The 24,406-nt window shown below is 43.8% G+C and overlaps 1 protein-coding gene across 8 annotated transcripts in view; it reads right to left on the reverse strand.

Annotated features, from left to right (window-relative positions):
* Window positions 1-24,406, reverse strand: part of MYO5B (myosin VB) — a 387,835-nt gene that overhangs the window by 223,576 nt on the left and 139,853 nt on the right. For 7 of the 8 annotated variants that reach the window (XR_016387637.1, XR_016387636.1, XM_089895168.1 and 4 more), the window contains exon 2: window positions 8,193-8,303. Coding sequence is in view for 6 of the 8 variants with exons in the window: in XM_089895168.1 (XP_089751294.1) it covers window positions 8,193-8,303 (111 nt within the window). In the remaining 2 variants the exon portion in view is untranslated. Of the gene's footprint in view, window positions 1-802; window positions 864-8,192; window positions 8,304-24,406 lie in introns of those variants that run through there. The other variant, XM_089895172.1, reaches the window with a different exon arrangement.

A 24,406-nucleotide genomic window follows, 5' to 3' on the forward strand; every position in this document is an offset into this window, starting at 1 on the left:
GTGTATATCCAGGGCGAGGGAGGGAGGGAATGAGAGCCTTAAGAACACATTGTTTTCTCTAACAGGTATTTGATTCTAACAGCGCTGCTAGGGTTGAACACTTATGGCTAATATGGTTTTATTTGAAATTAAAGGGTTTATGACACAATCAGAGACACTGAACTTTCTGCACAGAAGACTTCACTACATAATAACTGGGTCTTTGGAGGTAAAGAAGAGGCTGAATGTTAACACCCTTCACAAAATTAATGCTCGGTCACACACCTGGAGTGGACCTTCTCCTCTCCAAGGCCAGGAGCTGGGAATCAGGAACAGGTGGGGGTCTCCAATTGGTCACCATCTAGCAAATGATACTGGACAACACTTGAGAATACAGAGGGTGGCATAAGGTAGAGGACTGGTCTAGACCTGCACTTGCCAATAGATGGTTATTTAAATTGAATTCATTAAAGTTAAATACGATTAAAACTTCAGTTTTTCATGCTAGCCACATTTCAAGGGCCCAATAGCCACATGTGGCTAGTGACTGCCATACTGGACAACACAGATAGAGAACATCCAACTGTAGCACGATGTTCTCTTGGAGAGTGTTGGTCTAGGTTGCTCTAAACTCAGTAGATCTGTGATTCTATAATGCTTAGTAGGTGCTTAAAAATACCAGTTGAATGAAATGTCTGATCTTTTCATGACCTCTCCCACACCGCAACTCATGTCCATGTTACATGGTACCACAGCAAGAGAACATAAGCATAAAAACATCTTCAAATGACAAATCCCAACACAAAGATTTGGAGCTACTAACCAGCATATGCGGTGGAGCAGGAGAAGCAAGTTTTCTTTCTCTACCCATAGAAGAAGAAGATCTAGAGAAAAGGTAAGCTGGTAAAAATAGAGTTAACAGGGGGCAAGCAGGTGGTACTGACTCTGAGGTGCCACATGGCTCACAGAAATGGAGACCGACTAGGAGTTAAACCCTGTATTCAAGTCCTGGCTGTCAGCTAAAGCAGTGGCTCTCAACCCTTCCTGCACCTTGGAATCCCATGAGGAGCATGCAAAAAGATATTATGCTGTGTCCCATCCCCAAACTCTGATTTAAGAAGTCTGGCCGTGCTACAGCTTTGCAAAATTTTTTTAGCTCCTCGGGGGTTTCTATCACGCAGCCAAACTTAAGAACCACTGAACTTAACTGCTCTGAGGTGTTGAGTCCATCACTTCATTTCCACAGACAACAGCTTCCCTAATTGTAAGATGGGAGGACTGGTCCCAACAATCTTTAAGGGCCCTTCCAACTTTATTGGTCTAAAGGACTTATCTTAGGTCAGTGGATGTGGGTGTGTTCTCTTCTGTGTTCTCTTTCTGAGCTATCCTCCTGGAAAATAGGAGACCTCAAAGCTTGAATCCACTTACACTTACTGTAATAGCAAGTGTGTGGCTCCAGGTTCATTGAGCACATACTAAAAGCCCAGTTTACATTATGTCCTAAACGAATACAAAAAACATTCACTTAATGAATGCTCTGCTGTGTCTTATTCTGTGATAGTTGTGTTTAAATCTTACAGCTCCATCTTCTCCAGTCTCCAAAAAGATCATGCTTCTTAAAAAGAACCTTCTTGGGCTTCCCTGGTGGCGCAGTGGTTGACAGTCCGCCTGCCGATGCAGGGGACACGGGTTTGTACCCTGGTCCGGGAAGATCCCACATGCCGCGGAGCGGCTGGGCCCGTGAGCCATGGACGCTGAGCCTGTGCGTCCGGAGCCTGTGCTCCGCAACGGGAGAGGCCACAACAGTGAGAGGCCCACGTACCGCAAAAAAAAAAAAAAAAAAAAAAAAGAACCTTCTTATTCTTCGCCTCATATCACTTAGCCCAGGCCTAAGCACAGGCATGCAATTACTTGAAAAATAAAATACTCTGTGACTCATGTGAACTTCTTAGTTAGGAAGGGTTAGGTTATGAAGAAATAACAAATTAACCCTGAAATCTCAGCGGCTCAGTACCACAAAGGTTTCTCTCTCATTCATGCTAGGTACCCAAGGCTGGATAGGATGGAAGCTCTGCTCCACAAGGTCAACCAGACATTAACACGTGGCCTCCACCGTCACCAGGCAGAGGAAGAAGAGAGCATGGCAAACTCCCGTAGGCTCTTCTATGCTTCTGCCTGGAAGTGACAGACAGGAATTCTACCTAGAGCTCTCTGGACGGAAGTAATCATGGGGTCCCACATAACCTGCAAGGGGGCTGAGAACCATGGTAGAACGTTTGCATGCCACCTCTACCATGGTAAATGTTCCTGCTTTAGTAAGTCAGCAAGAAACTCCGAGGTAGCTGCCCAAGGGGGTTTCAAAAAAGTGTGTGGGGTTGGGGAGTGAAGACAGAGGGAGCAGTGGGGTAGAGTCAAGCACCTTACCATGTTTCTAATGGATTTCTAAAGATTCTTGGCCTTGAACTTTTCATATTCTAAAGCCTATATTTGTGTATGTATTACATTCATTATAAGTTAGACTGAAAGCTCCACAAAGGTACAGATGTACCATTTTCACTGCTGTATAACTAGACCCTGGCATATAATAATTGCCCAATAATAACTGTTTCTAATGAATGAATAATGAATGAATGGTGATGCAAGTAATTAAAGGAAAAAAAACCACAAATGAAAACAGGCAATTAAGAAGTTTAAATTATAAACAAAATTACAGCAGTATAAAAATGTGAAGTAAAAAATAATCTTTTGATTTCAATTTATTTCAGGGAAAACAATTTACACATTCTGTTAGAATACGGAGTTATAAAAGTTTAGCTTTTAACATGGTGTCTTTCAGCAATGGCGAGTCCAGGACCATTTCCTCTACAGGCTTAAACCAGGGTTTCTCAACTTTGGCACTGCTTTCATTTAGGACTGATAGTTGTTTCTTTGGGGGAGGGACCTCTTAACAACATCCCTGCTCTCTACCTATCAGTAGATGCCAATGGCAGACCTCCCTCCTCAGTCATGACCACCAAAAATGTATCCAGACATTGCCAAATGTCCCTTGGGGGCAAATATCACTGCTTCGCCAACCTCTAAGCAGAAGCAGCCAGGCAAAATGTCCTAACCGATGGAAAAGATCATGAATACAGCAGGGGAAGAGGTCAATGACAGTAACTAAGTAACAGAGATCCATCTGGAGATGGATGGTAGTGACGATCGCACAACAATGTAAATGTACTTAATGCCACTGAACTGTACTCTTAAAAATGGTGAAGACGGTAAATTTTATGTTACGTGTATTTTACAATATATTAATTATAAAAAATACCACTGTAGACAAGATAACTAATTGTATTGGCAACAATATTACCAATAGATATTTATATGCAATTTGTTATTTTATAACTTTAAGAAAACTTTTTTGCATATGTACGATATAAATATTGTCTTCCATATTATCCTTGCCATCCAATCAACAAAGTGTAATACTGTCTCAATGGTATATTACTGAGCAATTGAGAACAAAACAAAGATAAAGATAAAAAGTATCAGATGATCCATAAACCAATACAAAAGTAAAAAAGAATGGAAAAACCAGTAAAACAAGAAGAAAAAAGAAATAATCACAGTCACGTGCACTGAGAGGCTTTGCTGGTACCGGAGAAGTATCACCAAATACTCTGAGCTCTGTGCACGGGGTTTACGTGAGCTCTGTGAGCACTCTCAAGGTATGGGGTCCGAGTACACCAACGTGTAAGGACAACAGTCCTATAGCTCTTCTGTGAGTCTGTCGCTTCTTGACTTGAAGAACCGTGTTTGCTCTTTCCTCGCTATAATACCCTGATATGTTTGGTACCATCCTTAGACCTGAGCAAGAGGGGCCCTTCCCTGGACCGTGCATCTTAAAGGGCTCCAACATCACAAATGCAAAATATAACCTTATTAAAGAACACGTGGTACCTCTGTCACCTGGGATCAGCGTTCAGTGCTGACACAGTGAGATGTGCAACCCTCAACATACACTCTTGTGACGAACGCCGTCAGGCCCCAGGGAAATGCTTCTGCACACCTCTTGCCCTGTGTCCTTGAAATAAAACAAATGTGTCCAGGCACCTTGAAGGGTGGTGGGCTATAACATCACCAATGTCAGAGACAGACACTGCTTTGGAGCGTGGGGAGGCATTGGGCAGCAAAGACGTTTAGATAAAAGGAAAGACAAATTATCTTGTTAATTCTTCCTTCCAGATAGCACAAATGCAAAAAAAATTCTCACATAATGAAACACCGGTTCCCAGTTGGGTCGAATATCCAATGCCTTGCTTCTCTGCACATTCTAATTGTGGTTTCAGAGGTGCTCACAAATTAGTACAGTATTTGCAACCACTGCCAACCTGACTCATGAGGAACACCCTGCAGTACTGAACAAGTCACATTCCTCTTAAATTTGTTTATATGCAGGTACAGACATGACATGCCCAACGCAAGGTAGCAGTTCTTTATACTGGCAGCTAGATGGAGACCGAATAGTAGAGATTCAAGTACTTTCTTTTTAATATATTAAATGTTTTATTTTTTCAAGAATTAGAAATGTCAGATTTACCTAAATAATTCTGATAAAATATGCTTTTAATATTTAAACAGACGTAGGCTACATCCCCATTCTTGCCCTGGCCCCAGAAACATTAGCAGGCTTGGATATGCAGAGACACAGAAAGAGCACGTTGCTCTTCTTAAAGCTCACATCTCCCCATCCTTCTCTCGCTCATGAACACTGCCAGGGCCTTGCACACAGGGAGTACTCGCCCCGGACATGGGATACAATCTTGTTTGGAAAAACTGAATTTAAACGCAAAACCATGGAAACGGGGAGAGTTTTCCCTGCCAGTAGAGGGCAGGAGCTGAGCAGTTTGTAAGGGAAGTGGGGGCAACTGAGAGAAGGTCTGCCAGGCAGAGCTCCACGCCGCGCAAAGAATTAGGTAGCTGCATTTATCACCAAGGTCTGCATACACTGAGGTGCTTTACCCGGTCTAAACAGGGTACTGTGCTAGGGGCTGGCACATCTAGATACCTTGCACCCTTCACAGCCGTGGGGAGAAAAGGAGAAGACACGATGCTTTACCCCCAAGAAGTTTCCCATCTTCTCACTGGCTTAAACAGAAAACATCTTACATTGGGCTGAAACATTCCAGACACAAAAGGACAAGTATTATATGATTCCACTTCTCTGAGGTACCTAGAAGAATCCAACTCAGAGACAAAGGTGAACAGGGATTACCAGGGGCTGCAGGTAAAGGGAGAAATACGGAGTTAGTATTCAACGGGTACAGACTTTCAGTTTTGCAAGATGAAAAGAGCTCTGGAGATGGATGGTGGTGATGGCTGCACAACAATGGGTAAGTATTTCATGCCACTGAACTGTGCACTTAAAAACGGCTGACACGGTAAGTTTTATGTTTTGTATATTTTACCCAAAAAAATAAACAAATAAGCAAGCAAGCAACGGGGGAAAAGAAACATCTTTAGAGGAACACTGGGGGGCCTGAACACCTTGAACAGAGCAGAGCACACAGGTTACTTACTGCTAAGGTAGAAGCCATAGGTTAAGAACTCTATTGTTTTAGAAGAGAACTAGTTTATTTTCAACCTTTGCTGATACAGTTAAACCCACACTATTGGACTTCAGAGGGAGGAGCAGAGGGCAGGGAAAGAGACTCCAGGGTGGATTTTTCAGCCAGCCTGGTACATCAAAGATGCTTTTAGCTACAGAGGAGTTTCTTCAAACATTCAGAGTCCAGCCATCCAACTTCTGTTCTCCTGCCTCTGGTCCACAGCTCAGCTGAGTCGCTCCTAATGACAGCCAGAGCCAGCGGTGGACAAACCACAGCCCACGAGCGACCTGGACAGAGTCCGATGCTCAGAGCCCATTATTTCTCCAGAACTGCTAACCTCCAGCCCCAGCCATCTCTTCTGATTACAGCTGATGGCCATGTAGCAGGGGAGGGGTCCTGGGCAGCTGCCAGGATTAGTCACGCAGGGCAGAACGCATTCTCCACTGGGGAGGCAAGCATCTGCTCTGTTTTAGCAACACAGCAGACACTCCCTCCATACAACTCTTAAAAAAACACCCACCCACTTACAAGATCAACTGAAATGAAATCTGCTGGAGTGGAAGATACACCATTCACGTGGGTGAACTAATTTTATTTTGTTTTGGGCATGGGGTGGAAAGTTATTCAACATGGTAAACATGATTCCATCTGTTGGGGACTTTGTTTCTCACCCCAAAACCAAGAGTAGGCTGGCAAAGTCTGCAGGCCAGGAACGGGAAGGGGAGGTGAGCACACCTTAGTGTAAACAACTCTTAACAAACTAACCAACTCACTGTCCCAGGTTTACCAAGGGATGTGCTCAAAGTTGATACAAAACAGAAGTTAGGAGGGGGAAGACATTCAACCTTCCTACTAATCAATGTGTTAATCACCACCCACTGTTAAGGACATGTGAGCAAAGCATTAAGACAAGGTCCATTTCTCAAGCAGGTCATTACTACCTAGAAAGACAGGACCAAAGAGCTTGGAAGAAGGAAAAACAGTAAGACAGTAAATGATCAAAGGCTAAGTGATGGGGGACAAACTTTCAGTGCTCCTGCAGTTCAGAGAGAGGCAATAATCACTCCAGGCCAGGCCAGCTCTGCAGTCCCTCAAACCTGACCCATCCCAAAGCCAAATCTTGATTTTTTTGGGCCACTTGGTTCAAAGCCTGTCCATCTCCCAGTCTCCCCTGCTGGAAACCCTGCATGCACGACCTGCATCCTCAGCCTCAGGCTGTCCCATCTGTCCCCTTCTGCAGTGGCTTCCAGGTGCACTGGCCTCCCTTCCTTCCACACTCTCAAAGGGGACACACTGAGGCCTTGGGGCTTTGGCGCACAACTCCCGCCTGGACGCTCCCCTCCACCCACCCGGGCCTGAGTCTTCAATGCCGGCTCCTTTCCACAGCCCCTCCCCGGCCACCCTCACCTCAGCTCCCTCCTCACTTTCCTCCTGTACCTAGTCTACTGCTTCTGTGCCTACTGCAGCCTCCTTAGGCTCTTTCCCATATTTCTGTGTTCACGTTCACTGAGCCCTCCAGCACTGAGCTCCCACAAATGGCAGGGCCACAACCGATACCCATAAATCCCCATGACCAGCACAGTGCAAGCCTTCAAATATTCGTGAAATGCACAAATCACAGGGAAGGGTAGTGACAAAAGGCTCATGAAAAGGGAAACTGAATCAGATCTTCTAGAAGGAATACAATTTCCTGGTTACTACCTTGTCCTCCTTTTGAGCGAAACCACCTGAAAATCAACTAACGAAAAAACTCTCGGGGCTTCCCTGGTGCCGCAGTGGTTAAGAATCTGCCTGCCAATGCAGGGGACACGGGTTCGAGCCCTGGTCCGGGAAGATTCCACATGCCGCGGAGCAACTAAGCCCATGCGCGACAGCTACTGAAGCCCACGCGCCTAGAGCCCATGCTCCGCAACAAGAGAAGCCACCGCGATGAGAAGCCCACGCGCTGCAACAAAGAGTAGCTCCCGCTTGCCGCAACTAGAGAAAGCCCGTACGCAGCAACAAAGACCCAACGCAGCCGGAAAAAAAAAAAAAAAACCTCTCACTGGAGCAAATAACATGTAATGAGGGCTTACCTGCCAGGCACGACTCAAAGTACATGCCACATAGTAACTCATTTTATTCTAACGTGCTCCCTAGACAAACTATCACCCCCATGTCACAGATGAAGTAATAGGCACAGAAAAATTGCTAACTTGCTCAAGGGCACAAAGCTAGCAAAGGCCAAGCCAGGACCCCAACCCAGGCAGGCTGGGTCCAGAGCCGGTACTCCAGCCACTGTACCAGGCACTGGCTCTTATGCTAAGTGGCTCCCCCTCACCTCCCACTGAGCCTCAACCCCACGGAGGGAAGCCTCCTGTGTCCCCCACTCCACCGAGAAGATTCTTGCCTCAGTCACCCACCATCTCTCAGCTGCTAACACCAATGGGCACTTGTTTGTAATGGGCCATCCATTCAGCAGCTTCATGGTTTAAACTTTCACATACATCACCATCAACAGCAGCAAAACGGATGCCAGGGGCTCAGAAGCTCCAACGTGCAGGACACGCTCTAGCCACAATGTAGCATCCAACCCTGCTCAGGAGAGCTCTGCACTCCCACCCCCGGCACTGCACTCACAGTTTCATCTTCCAGTTGGAGCTGGAGGCTCTTCTCACCCTCCTTGTAGTCCTTGGTTAATTCAGCCGAGCGCCACACTTCATCGGGATCAGGGATCCAGACCCTTGTGCACTGAAAGATTAAAAGAGAAGAAACTTAGATGCTAAGAGAAGCTTTCAGGTATGCTCTCTATGAGGGGCCCTCAGAACTTTTAAAGTCATCTGCACGCATTTCCCTCCCTTCTCGTGTCAAGATACAAGGCGATCCAATACCATGACAAGAGACAACTCACAGGATTCGTTACAGAGGACTCCTTCTAGATCCTAACAGAATGTCACAGATCAATGAAATTCAAATTCTACCAGGGGAATGCCAAGCCTAGATTTGGTTATATCCAGAGTCTTACACCATTATCTCAAAAGGTGGTACAAAACTGCAATGTCAGAGGGAGTGTCTGGTGTGCTGCAAACAAAGATTAAGACAACACATGCAAAACCCAACAAGACAATGTAGCAAGTCTTCAGAGTTTGGGAATCTCTGCTTTGATATTCTGCATTCAGAGTCAAAGCCACTCTCCTGCAGAAGTGAAAGTGGTCAGCAAATTGAAACTGTTAATATATTCCTGAGTTGTCAGCAATCTCAGTTTAGTTGTGCATTCTTTAAGCCACGAACATACCCACAAATCTCATGCATCCTTCCCCAGCCCCCATCCGGATCGAGCGTCCGCAAGGTCATTAAGCTGGCCAAATCCTGGCAGGGAAGAACGCAGCCCTTGGTGAGTGGGAGGCACTGTCAATGTCACTCGGGCGCTCTCCACCCTGACTGCACATTAGAATCACCTGGGAGCCTTGAAAAGACCAGGTCGGGGTTCACCTCAGACCCAAGCAGCATTTGGGGTGACATGAAAGCTCCAAGGTGAGTGTAACGTGCAGCTGGGGAGAACCACGGGTCTGATACACCAAACAGCAGCGCCCACTGGTGGCTGTCCCTCTCGGCACCGCGCTCCTTACCTCTGTCAGACACATTTTCTCAGTATTTGTCTCATAGGTATATGCGATTTCCACAGGGCCTATTTGCTTGAGAAGCTGTCTGTGTACACGGGCACATACCCCCCCCATTATATATATTTTAAATTTTTTATATATAATTATATTTGTATATTTGTATTTATGTATAATCATATATATATATCTATAAAATGGCCACAGAATATATTTAGCAAAATTAATACTCCTGAAATTAATAGTTCTTAAGACCAGAGGCCAGCCAGAATGTGTGCTTGGGTCAGCATAACCCACCTCCCCCGTGGAGGGACAGCAAAGCACAGGCCCTGTGGCCGGTCAGTTGCCGACCTGATTTTGGTCCTCCTTTTTTACAGCATTTTGCTCCACGTGATCACTGGCCGTTTTTAAAAGCAAGGCCCGGCCCCTGCTACACTTGTCTCTAATTCAGGATCGAGGAGTGAAAGTCGTGAGGCAAGAGATTCAGAACACCAGTTAATGGGAAAGCAAACCACCGCCAACTTGCATTGCTGATACCCCAGCTCAGGGTACAAAGCCAAAGTCGTTTGTTTTTGGTTTTACGATGAATCAAGTTCACAGGATTGTCTCTCTGCCTCTGAGCCTGCACTACAGCAAGGTATTCCTATATCTTTAGAGGAAGATACTCTATAGCTTTATAGTATCTGAGTGCTATCGAGTATTACATGAAGAATGTTTGGAGGCATCTCCAGAGAAAACTGAGCGTTTCAACATTTCTCTCCCTTCAGGTGTTCTAACTTACCTCGTCCTCTACCATTTAAGCCCACCATCCATCCAGCTGTGGGGACTTCTAAGCTCCTGTCCCCCAGCTTCAAGTGAGTGACTTTCCTTAGCCTCGCTACACTTCCTGTCCCTGAGTTAGGCCACTGGGGCTCCCCTTCCAGTCAGAGGGAGGACAGTGCACCCAAGAAGCTCTATTCAAAGCCAAGTCTCCACTCACTGTAAAGTGGTGTCAGGAAAGGCTCAAGATAACAGAGTGACAAACAACAGAAGAAGGGGGAAATGCCAACAGGAAGCGACTGGAGGTGGTGATGTGTGGACATCGTCAAGCTGCGTGATGTACTGGAAGCCAAGGAGCCCAGTCCCAGCTCACACGGCGGCTCCTCTGGCCTTAACCCTGCTGTCCACATGCCTCTCACCGGACAGTTCACTGCACCCAGCACTGGGGAACCTCACTGCCTGGCTCTGCTGCTGTTTAATTCTCACTCTGGGAGGGTCCATTTACTCTTCTACTTACATAGATCTCTTCTCTCTAAGCAGACTGAAAATACCTGGTAGGCAGAAAATTGTCATCTATATTTTCCTAAACCCACAGAATCCATCAGGGCATCAGGGGCATAAGGGGACCCTGCTGATACTTTAGTTCCTTGCTACTCCAGGTGAGGACCTCAGCCTCACCACTACCTGGGAGCTGGTTAGAAATGCAGAATCTCACACCCACGGCATCAGAGTGGGCACACCTAAGTACCTGGTGTTCTGCTCCTGCAATATGATCTCACTCTTCCCTGTTTTTGTACACAGGCCAGACTATAGCCCTGGACCAAATCTGCTGTGCCACTTGTTTTTATACAGCCCATGAGTGAAGAATAGTCTTTAAATGGTTAAACTGCTGGGGAAAAAAAAAAAATCAAAAGAATGATAATCATATGCTAACACATGAAAACTATATGTGTCCAATTTAGGTGTCCGTAAAGTTTTATTGGAACACAAGGACACATTCTACCTACGTGTTGTCTGTGGCTGCTTCCACATATCAGTGACAGTTGTAACATAGGCCCTATGGCCCCAAAACCTAAAATATTTACCCTCTGGCCCTTTACAGAAAAGGTTTGCTGCCCTCTACCTTTGAACATGCTGTTTCCTCAGCCTAGAATGTCCTTTCCTCATTGTCTATGTGGGCAGAGTCCAAGTTCCAGCACCGTCTCCTCGCTGAACCCTTCCTTCCCTGTGCACTACAGAGGTAGCCCTTCCCAACTCTGGACTGCCGCAATCAACTCTTCTATGATCAACTTTCTTTATGGTTTTTGCAGTCGTTTCTTTCACGTCAGTTTCCTCTTACTACTCCAAGGTCTTTCAGATACACCACGGGACATTTCTGTATCCCTGGCATGTAGTAGATGCTCAGGAAATGTTTACTGAGACAGGAATCAGTGAAAAGAGAAGGTGTGTTTATGGGGCACCTGGTGTATACATAAAACACTGTGATAAGCACCATGTAACCAAGTATAAACATGAAGATCTGTACCCTCACGTTAAGGAAAATACAGTCTAGTTGGATAGATAATTCATATAAAAAATATACTCTAGGGGGAGGTGTGACCAATTCCTAAGGAGAGTAACAGCTAATCAGTCAGGGGGGGCAGGCAAGGCACGAGAAGGGAGGGCCATGATGGTAAATGCCAACTTAGAGAGGAAACAGGTGACCAGATTCTCCTACAATGTCTTAAAGGCTAGTGTGCATTACAGATCTGATCAAGAAAGCTTTAGATTCAAATCCAGTAAACATCTGAGTACCCACTCTGTGCTAGATGCTGTCACGTGCCCTCCATCCCCACAATGAAGACACATGTGGACATGCATTGAGATTACAGCAGTTCATTGTTAAACAAGAATGAAGTAAACCCTGTATTGTGATGGTACGGGATGGGTGATATCTGCAGGCAGGCCTCCCCACCGTTACACTACTTCATAGATTCTCGGCTTAAGGTGCCTATGAGTTACTGAGCAGGGCTGTTCACCCAATGTCACATACGCTGCACTTGAGCTATTTATAGGACTTCCAAGGGCAATTTTAACCACAATCAAGTTTTGCTTTATGTGCTGACTGAGCCAACAAGCCCCTCCACTCAGACCAAGGAAGATCCACTGCCCCTGTAACTGAGTACAAAGTGGGGCATGATCAGTACAAAGTAAACAGTCAAGAGAACAGACACACAAACTGAGAGGAAGGAGAGATAAGGAACACAGTAGCCAGCAAAGACTTGAGGGAGACATACATGTGGAATCTAAACAACAGTACAAATGAGCTTACCTACAAAACAGAAACAGACTCACAAACAGAAAATAAACTTACTGTTACCAAAGGGGAATGTGGGGAGGGATAAATTGGGAGTATGGGATTTACAGATGCACACAACCATGTATAAAATAGATAAACAACATGGGTTTACTGTATAGCACAGGGAACTATATTTGATATCTTATAATAAACTATAATGGAAAAGAATTTTAAAAGTATATATATATATAACCAAATCACTTTGCTGGACACCTGAAACTAACACAATATTGTAAATCAACTATACTTCAATTAAACAAAAAAGACTTGAGGAAGACAGATGTGATCTGAGCTGTGGAGATGGAAAGAGTTTGTGTGTTTTTTTTTAATTTATTTATTTTTTCTTATTAGTCATCTATTTTATACACATCAGTGTATACATGTCAATCCCAATCTCCCAATTCATCACACCACCTCCCTCTACCACTTTCCCACCTTGGAGTCCATATGTTTGTTCTCTACATCTGTGTCTCAATTTCTGCTCTGCAAACCAGTTCATCTGTACCATTTTCTAGGTTCCACATATATGCGTTAACATATGATATGTTTTTCACTTTCTGACTTACTTCACTCTGTATGACAGTCTCTAGATGCATCCACGTCTCTACAAATGACCCAATATCATTCCTTTTTATGGCTGAGTAATATTCCATTGTATATATGTACCACATCCTCTTTATCCATTCATCTGTCGATGGGCATTTAGGTTGCTTCCATGACCTGGCTATTGTAAATAGTGCTGCAATGAACATTGGGGTGCATATGTCCTTTTGAATTATGGTTTTCTCTAGGTATATGCCCAGTAGTGGGATTGCTGGGTCATATGGTAGTTCTATTTTTAGCTTTTTAAGGAACCTCCATACTGTTCTCCATAGTGGCTGTATCAGTTTACATTCCCACCAGCAGTGCAAGAGGGTTCCCTTTTCTCCACATCCCCTCCAGCATTTGTTGTTTGTAGATTTTCTGATGATGCCCATTCTAACTGGTGTGAGGTGACACCTCACTGTAGTTATGATTTGCATTTCTCTAATAATTAGTGATGTTGAGCAGCTTTTCATGTGCTTCTTCACCATCTATATGTCTTCTTTGGAGAAATGTCCATTTAGGTCCTCTGCCCATTTTTGGATTGGGTTGTTTGTTTTTTTAATACTGAGCTGCATGAGCTGTTTATATATTTTGGAGATTAATCCTTTGTCCGTTGATTCGTTTGCAAATATTTTCTCCCATTCAGAGGGTTGTCTTTTTGTCTTGTTTACGGTCTCCTTTGCTATGCAAAAGCTTTGAAGTTTCATTAGGTCCCATTTGTTTATTTTTGTTTTTATTTCCATTACTCTAGGAGGTGGATCAAAAAAGATCCTGCTGTGATTTATGTCAAGGAGTGTTCTTCCTATGTTTTCCTCTAAGAGTTTTATAGTGCCCGGTCTTACATTTAGGTCTCTAATCCGGAGATGGAAAGAATTTGTAAGGGAAGGGTTTCCTTTGCAATGATGCAAATGTTTTGCAACTAGACAGACATGGCGGTTGCACACCATTGTGAATGCACTCAATGCTACTGAACGGTTCATTTAATAGTTAATTTTTTGTCGTGTGAATTTTGCCTCAATTTAAAAAACAGAAACTGTTTTGGTGGCAGATGATGCAAAGAGCGTCCTGCACTCTCTCCTGACATGGGTTCTCACTTCTAATATCTGGAAAAGCAGTGAGATAAAATATATTCTTTTAACAGAAAGCCATCATTTCTATGAGCCAGACAGAAACGTTCTAGAACCAAGGTTCTGTGTTGCCTCTTCATTTTTTCTCACCTTCAGGGAATTCCTTCAAACAAATCTGACCTCTACCAACTTTCCTGGAGGCAGCAGACTGTAGGAAAGACAAGCTCCCTCACAGAATCCTATTACAGTACTACTCAATTTGTCACTACGCTGTTTTAACAATACTTAATCCCATCATATCAAAGTAAATAAAATAATGTCTGACCTAATTGTCAAAGAAAAACTGATTTTTCTTTTGGAAAGCGCCCAGTGTATTAACCGGAGAAGGCAGATGCCTCTCTGAAATGAAATGCATTAGTACTGAGAGCGATTCTCCAGCCGGAGTTCATTTCTCCCATCTCTGCAGCAGGCACAGAGGCAGCGCTGACAGACAGCTGGAGGGAGCGGCTGCCTCTGGCACTAGTGCTCAACCCTGGCGCAGGGGAGAACCACCTGGGGAGCTTTTAAAGCTTCCCCAGCCAGGCAACACCTCAGGCCAATTACATCAATCTCTCGGGGTGGGAACCAGGCAGTGTTTTTTTAAAGCTCCCCAGATGCATCCGATGTGCAGGCAGGTCTGAAAAACAGCAGTCCTTGTGGTTTGATTTGGTAACTGATTTGCAGGGCAGCACAGACCCTCATGTGCCCGGAGGCCTCTCCCCACTGGCCTGTGGTCGAACATGAAATTCCAGTCTGAGGATTCTTTCTCCTGAGCAGAATACTATTTGCAGAAAGCCCCTGCTAAAGTGTAAGTATACTACTGCGAAGAGCACAGCACTTACCCATTTATACTATCATGCAGTGCAGTGCTGCGGTTAAGCGTGCGGGCTCTAGAGCTAGACAGCCTGGGTAAGAATTCCAACCACCGCTCATTAGGTTGGGTAAGGTGATGAATGGGTCTGAGCCTTGGTTTCCTCATTTGAACAATCTGGGCAAAAGTTAGACCAACCTCATGAAGCGTCCTAAGAATTAGATGAGACCCCACAGTATTGGTACTGTACGCATTAGGCAGTAGTGACAGTGGTGATGTCGCTGTGCAGTCTAGAAGGCAGGATCCTCCTGGGATCCTGCAGACGATTAGGGAACGGGAAACAAACCCAAGGTGTTCCATGTTACTGGGATCCTTTAGATGTCCTGCAAATCATCATACATAGGTAGCCATGCTTTGCCTTAAAAGCAGTAACTGGATCTAGACTACTTCAACCTCAGAACCCTGAGAGGAGTGACTCTCAACGCTGGCTGGCATTTAAGAATTATCTGCAGATCTTTAAAAAAAAAAAAAAAAAAAAGACCCAATGCTCATATCCCACACTTGAATAATTAAGTCTGAGAGTAGGCCCCAAGCACTGTACTTTCATTTTATGCTTTCCAAGTGATGAATGTGCCATCAGAGTTAAAATCACTGTTTCAGAGTGAGCCTCAGAACCGAAGTGGACTTTAGGGAAAAGAGAATAGGAACACTGGAAACATTCACTCCATAGAATTATTAATAACGTCACCTCCATAATCTTACACTAATATAAGTAATTTAATCATTTCATCCAGTTTTAAAACTGAAATAAAATGAGCAGGGTTATCACTAATATTTCACAAAGAAGAAACTTGAGGGTAAAACATACTGGACAATTTGCCCAAGTTCACAGTGAAGAGCCAAGTTCAGGGCAAAATGGAAGAGAAGATCTCAGACTCTAAGTCCTCCACTGTCTCCCCCCACCCATGGAGGAGTACTGACTTTCTTACAGCAGCCCAGGTCCCACTGAGTAGGTATTTTATACAGTTAAAGTGTCTTATAATCACACATGAAAAAAGTGCAAACACCCATTGACAATGACATGCCAAGTTAAGCCACTAAGTAGTTTTGGAGTTAAGAATCAGACTGAAGTTTTGGTCACAATGTAGTCTTGAAGCAAGGCAGTCTGGACACAGACCCCCGGGAATGGATGAGAGGGGACCCCACAGCCTAACCTGGTGACTCACTGGATAAACTGCCTGCCCATTCCTACCTGTGTTTAGGCGACAAAGAGCAGGCACACTGTCGGCCTTATTCACGGCTGTACCCCAGCACTGACATGACGTCATGGTTAGCAGGAACTCAAATCTCTGCTCTATGATTGAAAGCGAGGCTCTGGTTAGGGGTGGGAGGGGAGTCCTTTTGATAAAACAGAGAAACCAGTCAACAGATTTACTCAGGGCATGAATTTTGTTCTAGAACTCATTTGGAGAAGATGCAAGATCAAGTTGGTCAACTTCCATCCCTCAAGGAGCACAGAAGCCACCAAATTTCTCCGTACAGGACCAATCTGAGATCCAGCACAGAGAGGTGCATCAACAAACAATAGTGCTTCCCAGCACTGTTACAAGTAAGTGGACAGGCTGTGGGTTTCAAGGGAAAACATAATTGTGAAAAGGTAAGGAGGTGAGACCTGGAACTCAGATGCCGCCCAAGGCAGGAAGGATCACACATAACAAAAGGACAGCAAGCTGCTTCGCCAAACTTGCCCAAGTCCAGCTACAACATGCTAGACGGCAGGCTGAGAACCACAGTGCTAAGAGACTACAAAACCTTCTAGGCCGAAAATCATGTGTCCCTTATTGAAAATGGGGCTATTCATAGCTCAGTTCTTTAGTGAGGTTAGGAAGACACCTAAACGCTTCTCCAAAATGTCATAAGTGATCCTCTGTGGGGGTAAGTGTCCCTTTCGAAGCTTCTCCTGCTAAAGCAACAGTTCTTGGAGGGAAAAAAAGGACAACACACTTCCCTAAGCCGACAGTTTCATTTCAGCACCATCACAAGAGCAGCTTCCCCAGTGGTGCGGCGCCTGGCAGGGTACTGCCACATTGTAGGAACTATGAAGACACCTTACCCAACTGCCCTTATAGCAGGAGGCGGGTCACATTTCATTCTTTTCAATGTGAAGAGTCTGGAGGACAAAGACTAGGCCTTTGACCACATCCTAGCAGAAGCTCCCACAATCCTCTGCACATCTATTGAAGTCTGAAGGTCATGTTCGTGTACCCAGATACCAACTGCATCCTGAACCCAGTGGTGGTGATTAGTCCCCCAAATCTGGGGGGCCGAAGTCAAGAACATCCCCAGCAGCAAGTTGCTGGGCATCTTCCCTTCCCACTGACTGGGCTCCCACTATGGGAGACACGTGAGTAGGAGGCTAAGATGCAGGTATCAGGTACTAGCCTCAACCCCCATCACAGGCTGTTTCCTCATCTGTAGGGTGGAGAAATACCGTCCGTATTACAGTTGCTGTTAGGATTAAATGAAATGAAACATTTAGCACAGCATCTGTGACAGGAGTTACTGTTACTGTGGCAGGAACTTGGGCCCTGGGATAGAGACACGGAAAACTCCCTGTAGGAGAGCACAGACACAACCAAATAATCCCAACAGAACCACATGCACAGGAAGTGTCATGGGAACATAGAAGCTCCAACTTCCTGAGTTAGTTACCTCCTCCCCTCCCCCCAGCACCAAGGCCAGCCTCCTGGTTTCCCTGTTTACTCATTCCCATTAAAGGCTTCCTGGACCAGTAATAACCTTCCTTTTTCCCCAGATGCTCTGCACTGGGAAGCTCCCTATAACTTACAGCCAGAGGGAATTATATGTAAATATTCTGTTTGTCCAGAGCCAAGAAGTAACTGAAAATCCATGTACAATTCTGGGCCAATGAGGTAGGTTCCTGAGGCCCCACCCAGAACTCTTCCAAACTTGTTCCATGTCCTTTCCTAAACGAGAGAACCAAGCTAGTCCAAATGCCAGGAAGAACTTTAACTTAATGCAAACAGATTGGGATAGCAAAAAGCCACTCAGCATCCTTGGGGTAAAAAGGATAGAACAAAACCAGAGAAGTGAGCTTTATTCTATAACATATAAAGTGCACAGTTAAACAGCAAAGTTATAATAAAACCCAACACTTCCTGTCATTTAAACGAAACAAAAATACCAAGAGGAAGGTCCATCAATCTATTTCCTGCACCGACCATCACATCGTAGTTTTTATATTTGCTATCTTATGCGCTTATAGCACTATGTCATCTCAACCCAGTCTTCCGAGGAGAGATTCAACGCTTTCTGATATCTGATTACATCATCAGTCACAATTACATCTTAATCCACATTCTATATCTGCCAATGCAGACCCAAGTCTCCATGTGGCTGGTGAAACAATTTACCTGTTTACTGCCCTGCAGATGTTAACAGAATAAGCAATACGTCCTTAAGTGACACATGGACAAGATGGGAGGTGCTTGGTGTTCGGAGGGCATCGTCGAGTCATTTTATCCATCCAGTTTATACCAGCAGCACATGTGGTTCATGGAAGCTACAGTGATACCAGAGGCTTAGAAACAGCCATAAAGCAATGTGTTAATTTTGAAGTTTTGGAAAGACCACAGAAGTTTCCCTATGTAAAAAGGGTACGTTGACAGCAAGCCGGTTTTGTAAGCCTGCAATGTTAAATCCATTTAACCTGCTACTAAAGAAGCTAGAAAAGATTTGCTCAAAGCTAGTACATTTCATGCAGCTAAATATATGTCTGAATCTTCTCAAGAAGCTAAAGCTTTGCTGGAATTCCACTTCCAGCAACATGACTACAGCTCCTAGACTGTGGACTCTCCCTGTACAGGGCAAATTAGTATGTAAATTAAATACTCCATAATCATATTATTACAAATCTTTAAGTCATTTAAGACAGTTTTCCAGAGCACACCATCTTCATATTTCCACCTAAGCTCTTTGAAATACCTCGACTTTCCAAATCCATATATGATGCCATCACTGGGCAGTTGTTTTCCTCCTTCCTGCAGGTATATACTCCTCATCTCCACAGTCGAAGACTACTATATTGTTTTTCCCAAAGAAACAGTCTTAGTAGTTTACACTCACCACAATGCTTATTAGCAAGTCACAGTCCTAGAAATATTCACCAAGGCAAAGTTAAGTTTGCTTCCATTTTTTAATTTAAACCCTGTTCCATTAATAGACCTCTCTCTAAGAAACCAAAATCAGCACTGACTGAAGCCATTTCAGGCTAAGCTGGCTTCTGCAGACAGAACTTCACTGAGCAAAAATAAATAACTGAGAAAGCACTGGGACGCTACTCTTTTCTGAAGAAAACTTCTGCTCTTGCTTTGTCTTTAAGAGATCATCTATCTTAGAACTTAAATGCCTTACACACTTGCATTTGGGACTCAAGCGAGCTCCCAACCTTCCTTACCCAGGATAAAGCATTCTGGCCTTCCCATCACCAGTATTCAAACACTTCATCTTTGAGGCTATTCAGTAAATATTCTTCAACTGGGACATGTCCCACATAAGCTACAAGGCCCCCCCCCCCGACCAGAACACAGACTCTAGTCAATTCATTCATCCATCAGTATTTACTGAACACCTGCCACATGACAGGCACTGTGCAAGGTGCTGGGACACAGAAAAAAAAGACATGTCCCTATCTTCAAGGATGTCAGCACATTATGCAATTAGTCTACTGTAATGGTCAGAACTGCTTGGACAGCACAGACATTCACAGCATGTAGTTGGGGGCCCTAACCTAGTCTGGATCATCAGGAAAGGCTTTGTTGAAAGAGCAGGATTCAAGCTAAATCCTAGATGGCCAAGGAGTTGGCTAGACATATTGAGGAGGGAGGAGTGTTCTAGACTGAGAGGTTATCTGTGTGACAAGCCTGGAACAGGAAGGAAGAGTGCTCACTGAAGGACGAAAGAAGGCCAGTTTGGGTGGGACACAGTGCAGGAGGAAAGGGCTCAAAATGAGGCTGGGGAAAGAGGCAGAAGGTGCTGGGGAGCCACATTTTTTTTTATATTATCCATGGCCAATGCAAGGGTTTTAAACATGAGGAGGTATTCCATTTGTTTATTTTTGCTTCTGTTTCCCTTGCCTAAATAGACATATCCAAAAAAATATTGCTGAGGCCAACATCCAGGAATGTACTGCCTATGTTTTCTTCTAAAAGCTTTATGGTTTCAGGTCTTCAATTTATGTTTTTAAGCCATTTTGAATTATTTTTGTGCATGGTGTGACATCAAAATAAAAAGCTTTTGCATAGCAAAGAAAACTATCAACAAAACAAAAAGGCCACCCACTGAATAGGAGAAAATATTTGCACACAATATATCCGATAAGGGGTTAATATCCAAAATATACAAAGAACTCATACAACTCAACATCAAAAAAACAACCTAATTAAGAAACGGGCAGAGGATCTGAATAATCATTTTCCCAAGGAAGACATACAGATGACCAACACGCACATAAAACCATGCTCAACATCACTAATCATCAGGGAAATATGAATCAAAGCCACAAGGAGAAATCAACTCACACCTGTCAGAATGGCCATCAACAAAATGACAACAAATAACAAACGCTGTCGAGGATGTAGAGAAAAGGAAACCCACGTGCAGTACAGGTGGGAATGTAAACTGGTGCAGCCACTGTGGAAAACAGTATGGAGATTCCTCAAAAAATTAAAAATAGAATTACCACATGATCCAGCAATTCTACTTCCGGGTATCTATCCAAAGAAAATGAAAACACTAATTCAAAAAGATATGTGCACCCCTATGTTCACTGCAGCATTATTTACACTTGCCAAGATATGGAAGCAACCTAAGTGCCCGTCAACAGATGAACAGATAAAGAAGATGTGGCACGTATATACACAATGGAATATCACTCGGCCACAAAAAGAATGAAATCTTGCCATTTGCAACAAGATGGATGGACCCAAAGGATATTATGCTAAGTGAAATAAGTCAGAGAAAGACCAATACTGTATGATTTCACTTATATGTGGAATCTAAAAAACAAAGCAAATGAACAAACAAAACAGGTATAGCATTATAGACACAAAGAACAGAGAGAAGGGGATGGGGGAGGAAAGAAATAGGTGAGGGAGATTAAGAGATACAAACTTCCAGTTACAAAATAAATGAGTCACAGGTATGAAATACACAGTGTGGTGAATATAGTCAATAACTATGTAATATGTTTGTATGGTGACAGATGGTAACTACACTTATCATGGTGATCATTTTGAAATGTATAGAAATATCGAATCACTGTGTTATGTAACAGGAACTAACATAATGTTGTAGTTCAATCACACTTCAAAAACAAACTCATAGAAAAAGAGATCAGATTTGTGGTTATCAAAGGAGGGGGGTTGAGAGGAGGGGGAATTGGATGAAGGCAGTCAAAAGGAACAAACGTCCAGTCATAAGATAAATAAGTACTAGGGATATAATGTACGACGTAATATAACACTGCTGTAGGTTATATATGAAAGTTGTTAAGAGAGTAAAGCCTAAGAGTTTCAGCACAAGAAAAAAATTTTAATTTTAATTTTTTCTGTGTCTTTAATTTTGTATCTATGCGATGATGGATGTTCACTAAACTTATAATCACCGCATGATGTATGTAAATCAAAGCATTATGACATATACTTCAAACTTATACAATGCTGTACGTCAACTATATCTCAATAAAACTGGAAGAAAGAAAAGATCAGTACTTATAGACTGATACATAAGGAAAAAGAATCCTCCATATGAGAGTGTAGTTAAATCTTCCAACGTGCCTTTCCCTTGGTCCTCACGTGAGCACACACGATGAACACAAAATCAACAACACCATTTATCCTGTCCCTCACCCCAAATAACCCATCCTTGAAATTCTACCCCTGGGTGTTCCTATTACTTCATTCACTCAGTATTTCCTCATTCCATACTGCTAAGCTGCCATTTCCACCATTCTCTTTTTTAGTGATACACTTATTCAGCTTTTGAATCTTCTTTATTCATTTATTATTCTATCATTCTCAACCATGCCACCCAATCTTTTCCACTGTGTTTTGCCATGTGGAGCTTATTTGCAGTTTCAGAGAGTTGAGTGGAAAAGTGTGACACTAAGAACGAAGAGGGGATATTCAATCTGGTATATCAGCAAACAGGCGCAATAATAGCATCTAAACTTCTGAGACCTCAGGAGAGAGGGAGAAATTGTTCCAGAACCAACAGATGCATACTGAGTAGCAGCCATGAAACCGCTTGTGACTTTAGAGCTAGGAAGTTAAGTGGGTATCTGCTGTTTAAGTCACCATTAACCAAAGTCCTGACAATGATGCCTCTGCTTTCCACCCTGGTTCTGAGAGGAATCACTGAGCAGCCACCATCAATAATGCGTCCTGCCTATTTGGAACGGAATCATTCTTTGGAGAGTTCTATCCACTGTTAATATCAAACAAATCTACTGTGGGATAGCCATAGATTCTCTACGATGATCATGGCTAACTCATTTCCTCTATGTCGAAGGATTGCATTTTAGGGACCAGTTCGGATGTAGTTTTATGCTGAAATGTCACTTCTGGTCCAGCTGAAAAGTGAGTCTGCAGCTTGAAAGAATTGCTGACCTGACCCTATGTTACTAACCAGAGAAAACTTAGGAGAGTTTTAGAAAAGGGAGCGAAGGACAGATGCGGTTGGTGTGAAATGCCCCATTTATATGCTCTCTTCTTAAGGATTACGGGTGGAAAAGGTTCATCTCAAGTATAAACTGAGAGAATGTGGGTCATCTTCTCAATCTAAAACTCCTCCCTGCCCCCAAATAGGTATCATCATGAAAAACCATTTGAGGAGAAGGTATGAAGTGAATGAGGGGACCAATGGTGAGGGGACCAGTGGTACTTCCTGTTCAATCTGTACATGGGAAATTCATTGTTGGGGGTAATTTTGCATGTAGAAGTGGAAGCCTTTGCCTGCTGCCGCTTCAACTCACCTGAGCAGCATTAATATACCATCAGGTGAGGCGCCTTGGCCTGCGAGCACCACACATCCTCCCCTAGGTTATTTCTGTCCTTCTCTCTCTCTCTCTCTCTCTCTACCACACACAAACACACACACACACACACACACACACTCTCCCGTGTGCTCGTATGCATGCATACACACACACACAGCCTCACACCAGTCTATACATTGGAGGAGAGAACACTTCCTTCACATTCCCTCCCTCTCCATCCAGACACGCCGAGCAGCCGCACAGTGGGAGCACCTGGATGATCTGGAAATGTGACTCCTAAAGCGCTTTCTCGCCTGTATTCAGCTCCTCTGTGTTTGCCGCCTGGTCTCTTGGTGCTCCAGCCAGGCGTCAAGGCTGTGCCACTGAAGTGGGAGAGCCAATTTCAGGACACTGGTCCACAAGAGACCTCCCAGCTCCACATAATATCAAACGGCGAAAATCTCCCAGAGATCTCCATCTCAACACCAGCACCCAGCTTCACTCAACGACCAGCAAGCTACAGTGCTGGACAACCTATGCCAAACAACTAGCAAGACAGGAACACAACCCCACCCATTAGCAGAGAGGCTGCCTAAAATCATAATAAGGCCACAGACACCCCAAAACACACCACCAGACATGGACCTGTCCACCAGAAAGACAAGATCCAGCCTCATCCACCAGAACACAGGCACTAGTCCTCTCCACCAGGAAACCTACACAACCCAATGAACCAACCTTAGCCAGTGGGGACAGACACCAAAAACAAAGGTAACTACGAACCTGCAGCCTGCGAAAAGGAGACCCCAAACACAGTAAAATAAGCAAAATGAAAAGACAGAAAAACACACAGCAGATGCAGGAGCAAGATAAAAACCCACCAGACTTAACAAATGAAGAGGAAATAGACAGTCTACCTGAAAAACAATTGAGATAATGGTAGTAAAGATGATCCAGAATCGTGGAAATAGAAGAGAGAAAATGCAAGAAACATTTAACAAGAACCTAGAAGAACTAAAGATGAAACCAGCAACAATGAACAACACAGTAAATGAATTTAAAAATACTCTAGAAGGGATCAATAGCAGAATAACTGAGGCAGAAGAACGGATAAGTGACCTGGAAGATAAAATAGTGGAAATAACTACTGCAGAGCAGAATAAAGAAAAAAGAATGAAAAGAACTGAGGACAGTCTCAGACACCTCTGGGACAACATTAAGTGCACCAACATTCGAATTATAGGGGTTCCAGAAGAAGAAGAGAAAGAGAAAGGGACTGAGAAAATATTTGAAGAGATTATAGTTGAAAACTTCCCTAATATGGGAAAGGAAATACTTAATCAAGCCCAGGAAGCACAGAGAGTCCCATACAGGATAAATCCAAGGAGAAACACTCCAAGACAAATATTAATCAAACTACCAAAAATAAAATACAAAGAAAACATATTAAAAACAGCAAGGGAAAAACAACAAATAACACACAAGGGAATCCCCATAAGGTTAACACCTGATCTTTCAGCAGAAACTCTGCAAGCCAAAAGGGAGCGGCAGGACATATTAAAAGTGATGAAGAAGAAAA

Source organism: Delphinapterus leucas, chromosome 14, assembly GCF_059928025.1.
Source record: "Delphinapterus leucas isolate spDelLeu-1000000601 "Yukka" chromosome 14, BTC_Dleu_Yukka2, whole genome shotgun sequence".
Lineage (NCBI taxonomy): Eukaryota > Metazoa > Chordata > Mammalia > Artiodactyla > Monodontidae > Delphinapterus > Delphinapterus leucas.